We start from the raw sequence: 6485 nt of genomic DNA on the forward strand, positions 1-6485 counted from the left end.
AGATTCATTGATGAAATAAGACAGCTTCTGCCCCCAAGGTAGAACATGAAACGAGTAAAAGCAATACCTGGCGATGCTGATTGCCCAATCCTCCTGAGGTTACCAGTTTGACAAACAACAGGGTTGGTTGCCTGAGCTTTGCTGTCACCTCTCCAAATGGCCCCAAGCTGCGGAGGAGGCAGGGGCCAAGATGAACCAAGAGCCAAAAAAACCCTAGGCTGCACATGGAAGATAAGTACGATTAGCCCATGATATTATTGGACAGACAACTAGAAAGTTCAACTATCAACCAAAGCACGAAACAGGGAACCGATGCTTGACAAAGGTGTGGGCTCATGGAGGATGTCTCGGACAAAGTCAAAGTGAAAGCAATATTCTCGTCAACAGTGTGGTCCTCCAGATAGATACTCCTGTTTGCTAGTGACATCCCACCTCAGGTTACTACAGGGCCTTTCTAGCAAGAGCCATAGCTTATCAAAATCCACAGGTGAGAGAAATGCACTTATTCCAGAAGACCAACCTCTCCCACTCAACACACTTTTCCCTCCTTCACAGACTTGATCCTATGGTTCACCTATTAACCAGCTCAGCTGCAGCCCATTCTCCTTATACCTTTGAATCCCTCGCCTCTTTGTCCCACTTCTTTCTCTGCTCCTGCCTCGCCACCTCCCAGTCTTGGAATACTCCCATCACCCTTTCCCAAGGCAGCTTATGTGTCGCCGAACATCTTTGGTTCACTACAGATTTGTTACCTAACCCAAACTGGACCCTCTCTGGTATGGGGCAATCCTTTTATTATTTCCCTGATTGGTCCTTATCACACTTGTCACCCCCATACGTATCTTATTGTATGTATTTTACACATATGCTATAAATAATACATCATAAATATATTATATGTGTATATCTGCACACACGTACACATACATACATACCATATACAGGATGATCCAGTATGTTCAGCGTAGTTTTAAGCTTTAATAGCTTAGATTTTCAGGACACCCTGTATGTCTCCATCTCAATCTCTGTCTTTATCTCTATCTCCATCTCTATTTCTATATCTGTATGTAGATGTTGACCTTCCCGCAGCTTTCTCACCCTATAGAGCACCCCTCCTGGATACCCTCTTCTCCCTTGGCTTCCACGATGTCACCCTTTCCTTATTACTCTCCGAAATGTCCGGCATTTTCTTTGCTCATGTCTTTATAAACTCATCATCAACCTCCATAAGAATTGAATGTGGGTAGACATAGATATATGTATATTTGTCATACATGTGTATATGTACATACGTACATATACATATATAAACTGATCCCTCAGTTAATAGTCTCTTCTCTCCTCAATCTGCTTTATATCTAATCTTTGTATATATTGTATCTCCCACTTGCAGGTAAGCTCCCTGTCCCCTTTCCCCAATTGGGTGGCCCTGGTCCCTTGCACACAAGAGTACAACATATTGATTGACTCAACATATTTCTCATAAGCAGTAAAAATAAAAGGTAAATTGGGCTTTCAAAAATTTAAATGATACTTTAATGCCATTCTACTCACTAGGTATTGCTAAATTGTTCAAAGTGAAAATAAAATTAGAAAGAGAAAAGACCTTTGTGAGAAAATCCAATCTGGGACCTCTGATTTAAAATAATTTATTTGAGCGACAGCTTCAGTGAGGAAAGGAGTATTGGAAATTAGGTTAAAACTAATTTCCTCATTTAAAAAGGAAGATCTTTTATAAAAAAGTAAGCAAACAAGCAAAGAATTAGACAATAAAGCCTGATATTATTTATGGTTTTTTGCTCCCAAATGTATTTTTTTCATATTGCCAAAAGCTCGAGATCACATAGCTGAGTTCCAAGTGACAAGCTTGCTGGCATAATGTAATCTCTCAGCTCAATTTGTGGCAGGAGCAGTCCATCACTATCATAAACACATGATGCAAAAGGCATGTTAAAAACAAAGATCAGAACTCAAAGAATTTTCATTATAACCTAGGGGGTAAAAATATGGAAATTTTGAAAATTCCCACGGAACCAGAAAGGAGCAGATCATTATTTTGACTATGACAGAGATGACACTGATTATCACGTGATGGTGCTTTGAATTTCTTAACAAAGCAATAAAACAGACCAGTTTCAACAATTCATCTCAGAATCTACACCACAAAGGCAAAGTGAAGGGGCCTATCAAATGAACACTTCTTTGGATGCTCTTCCTTGGATATGCCATCATGGGATGACAAGTTAGGTAAAAATGAGGATGAGAAGAATTCCCATGACTACCCAAGAGATGTTCAAGTAACTGTAGATCCCACTGAGGGTTGGCATCCCATGAAGTCTCCATCTCCTTGCCTTGAGATCTTTATCTCCTTTGCCTTTCTTGTTTGCCAGACTTTGTGCATTTGTGTGTGAAGATCTGAGGCTAAGGGTTCTATTTTTGGTTCCTTTCTTGGATTTCACCTTCTGTGAATTCCTGAGCCTTTATACGGCTATTCTTTCTGTGTTATAAATACCATTTATAGCATCTAACTTGTTGTACACATATAGACCTTTTGTCTCTTCTCCTTCCCCTTCAGATAACTGAGGGAGAGAAGAAATGAGAGACAGAGACACAAGAGTTAGACTCATAGGGAGATTGGTGATGAGCCAATAAAGGAGAGAGAGAAGGAACTGTCAAGCACTAAGGAGAGGAATCAGGAGAGGGTGGCATCATGGAAACCAAGCAAAAATAGAGCATCCAGGAGGGGTGGAGTGCTTTGTAGAACTAGAAAACTGCAGGAAAGTCAAGAAGGAAAAGAACTGAGAAAAGGCATTTGACTTTCACAGTTAGGAAATTATCTGTTAACTTTGCAGAGAGAAGTTTTTATTGAGTTGTGGCGTCAGGAGCTAGGCTGCTAGGAGCTGAGAAGGGAATGGGATCTCCAGATGACAAATAGCCAAAGGAGATGAAGAGGTAGAAATCCACTCTCTCAACATCCATAAGGAAAAAGGCTCCAAATCGCTAGTAATTAGAGAAATGCAAATTAAAACAACTCTGAGGCTATACCTCGCACCCATCAGACTAGGAAAGTTGCCAAAAAATAGAGAATGACATTTTCTAAAACAGAGAATGATGAAAAATAAAGAATATTGGAGGGGCTGTAGGAAAACAGGCATATTAATGTACTTTTGTTGGAGCTGTGAATTGGGTCAGCCATCCTAGAAAGCTTTTTGGAGCTATGCCCCTCAAATTGCTAAACTCTGCATATCCTTGATACCACTAGTAGGCCTCAAAGAAATCAAAGAAAGAGTTTAAAAACATATATGTACAGAAATATTTTAAACAGCTCTTTTTGAAGTAAAAAAACAAACAACCCTGGAAACTCAAAGGGTACCCATCAATTAGGGAATGGCTAAATAAATCATGGTGTATGAATGTAATACAATACTAGTGTGCTATAAGAAATGATGAAAGGAATGATTTCAGTGAAACTTGGGAAGACTTATGTGAACTGATGAAGAATGAAGTAAAAAAAAAAACAAGGAAAACAGTTTGGGCAATAACATTGTAAAGACAAACAATTTTGTTTATTCTTAAAAATATTTCATTTTAATCAGCCAGTATTCTTCTCACCTTCCTACCCCAAATCCCTCTTTATCATTCCGGCCCCTTGAGAACAAGAGAAAAACAAAACCCATTACTACTATGTATACTCAATCAAAACACATTTCCACATTGGTCATGAGTGGGTTGAAATGTTTCATCATTGGTCTTCCAGAAGTCTTGTTTTATATATTATAACTTGTTCATCCTCTCCCCAGTTCATGAGTATTCCCTCAGATTCCCATCCTTTGCCTCCTCAAAAAGAGTTAATATTTTGTACATCCTTAGAGTTTGTTTTGCTAAGGGCTAATCCTCTCCTTAATATACCTTTCTTCTAATTCCCCTGCCCCTTTCTCAACTTTCCTTCCTATTTCCTGTTGAGTGAAATCAATTTTTGTACTCAACTCTGGTGTGTGTGTGTGTGTGTGTGTGTATTCTTTCTTTTGACCAGTTCAGATAAGAGTGAGGCTCAAGTGGCAATCCTTCCTCTCACCTCCTTTTTGTTTGTATGAATATCTACCTGTGATATAGATTTGTTGGGGTGTTAAGGGAAGATTAGCGCCTCTGATGTGAGTGTTGCTGAACTTTTTTCAGGGCTGTTGTTTCAGTACACCTTTGGTGTCCATCTGGTACCCAACTCTCAGCTGTAGCTCCAAGAAGCTGTAGCATGCACATCGACCATACTGAGGTAAAACCGTTTGGGCAGATGGGCTAAACCAGGTTGAGGGTAACTGATGGACCTCAGACCTGTCAGTGAGTGGAGGGGGTGGTATCTATCTCAGGCATGTGAAGACTTCCCAGGTGGAATAAGTAGATGTGAACAAGTTGTTCTAATGGTCTATGAAGGCAGTGGAAGTAGGTGCTGTGGAGTGCTTAGAGCTTGGTTAGACATTGAAGATGCCAAGGTCATCCATTGCATTCCAAGCCATCACCAGTTGTTTTGACTTTTGTCTTGCCACTGGACTTTGAAGACTCTGGAAGAGAGAGGGAGGCTGACCATTTTGTGCAACTCTACCTCACTTAAATTCAAATTATGCATGAATCAAAAGACATCACCTGAGCAGAACCAGAATTAGAAGGCAGATTTTTTTAATAATTAAGATTTTTTATTTTTAGTTTACAACACTCAGTTCCACATAATTTTGAATTCCAGATTTTCTTCCCCACCTCACCCACCCTCCCCAAGATGGCATGGAATCTGATATATCTTCTACGTATAACGTCACATTGAACTTATTTACACAATAGTCAAGTTGTAAAGAAGAATTATGACCAATGGAATGAATCATGAGAAAGAAGAAACAAAACCAAAAAAAAAAAAAAGAGAGAGAGGAAAAAAAAGGGGGGTGGGAAAGGGAAGCATAAAGTGTGCCTCAATCTGCATTTAGACTCCATAGTTCTTTCTCTGGATGTAGATAGCTTTCTCCATCATGAGTCCTTTGGAGTTGTCTTTGCACCTTGTATTGCTGAGAAGAGCAAAGTCTATCAGTGTTAGTCATCACAGAACCAATATATCTGTGGTTGTATATACTGTTCTCCTGGTTCTGCCCCACTTGCTCAGCATTATGTCGTGTAGGTTTTTCCAGGTCATTATGAAGTCCGTATCTTCCCCATTTCTTATAGCACAATAGCATTCCATTACCCTCATATACCACAACTTATTCAGCCATTCCCCAATTGATGGGCAACCCCTTGATTTCCAATTCTTTGCTGCTACAAAAAGAGCTGCTATAAATATTTTTATACATATAGGTCCTTTTCCCACTTGTGTGATCTCTTTGGGATAAAACCCTAGAAGTGGTATTGCCAGGTCAAAGGGTATGAACACTTTTATAGCCCTTTGGGCACAGTTCCAAATTGCTCTGCAGAATAGCTGGATCAGTTCACAACTCCACCAGCAATGTAACAATGTTCCAATTTTCCCATATCCTCTCCAGCATTTATCATTTTCCTGTTTTGTCATTTTAGCCAATCTGACAGGAGAGATGTGGTGCCTAAGAGTTGTTCTGATTTACATCTCTCTAATCAGTAGTGATTTCGAGCATTTTTTCATATCCTATAGATATCTCTATTTTTTTCCTCTGAAAATTTGCCTGTTCATATCCTTTGACCATTTCTCAATTGGGGAATGACTTGTATTCCTATAAATTTGGCTCAGTTCCCTGTATATTTTAGAGATGAATTGTAAAGATTTTCTCCCAATTTTCTGATTCCCTCCTAATCTTTGTTGCATTGGCTTTTTTTTTTGTACAAAAACATTTCAATTTAACATAATCGGACCCTTTCCCCCAAGATGGCGCCGAAGGCGAAGAAGGAAGCCGTTGTCCCCCCCAAGACAGAGGCCAAGTCCAAGGCCTTGAAGGCCAAGAAGGCGGTGTTGAAGGGTGTCCACAGCCACAAAAAGAAGAAGATCCGAACATCCCCCACCTTTCGGCGACCCAAGACACTAAGACTTCGAAGGCAGCCCAAATACCCTCGGAAAAGTGCCCCTCGGAGAAACAAGCTGGATCACTATGCCATCATTAAGTTCCCCGTGACCACTGAGTCTGCTATGAAGAAGATTGAGGACAACAACACCCTAGTCTTCATTGTGAACGTCAAAGCCAACAAGCATCAGATAAAGCAGGCGGTAAAGAAGCTGTATGACATCGATGTGGCCAAGGTCAACACACTGATCCGGCCTGATGGAGAGAAGAAGGCCTATGTCCGACTTGCTCCAGACTACGATGCTTTAGATGTTGCCAACAAAATTGGAATCATCTAAACTGTGTCCAGCTATCCCACTCCACCTACAATAAAAAGTTTTCCAGTAAAAAAAAAAAAAAATTTAACATAATCAAAATTATCTATTTTGCATTTTGTAATGCTCTCTATCTCTTGTTGTGTCATGAATTCTTTGCTTT

The 6485-nt window shown here is 39.9% G+C and overlaps 1 protein-coding gene across 1 annotated transcript; it reads left to right on the forward strand.

The window, feature by feature from the left end:
• Nucleotides 1–5865: 5865 nt before the first annotated feature.
• Nucleotides 5866–6346, forward strand: LOC118849015 (60S ribosomal protein L23a-like). The gene has a single exon (XM_036758086.1). The coding sequence runs from the start codon at nt 5876–5878 to the stop codon at nt 6344–6346; it is 471 nt and encodes a 156-aa protein (XP_036613981.1). The 5' UTR covers nt 5866–5875.
• The last annotated feature ends 139 nt before the right edge of the window (nt 6347–6485 follow it).

Source organism: Trichosurus vulpecula, chromosome 4, assembly GCF_011100635.1.
Source record: "Trichosurus vulpecula isolate mTriVul1 chromosome 4, mTriVul1.pri, whole genome shotgun sequence".
NCBI classification, from domain to species: Eukaryota; Metazoa; Chordata; class Mammalia; order Diprotodontia; family Phalangeridae; genus Trichosurus; species Trichosurus vulpecula.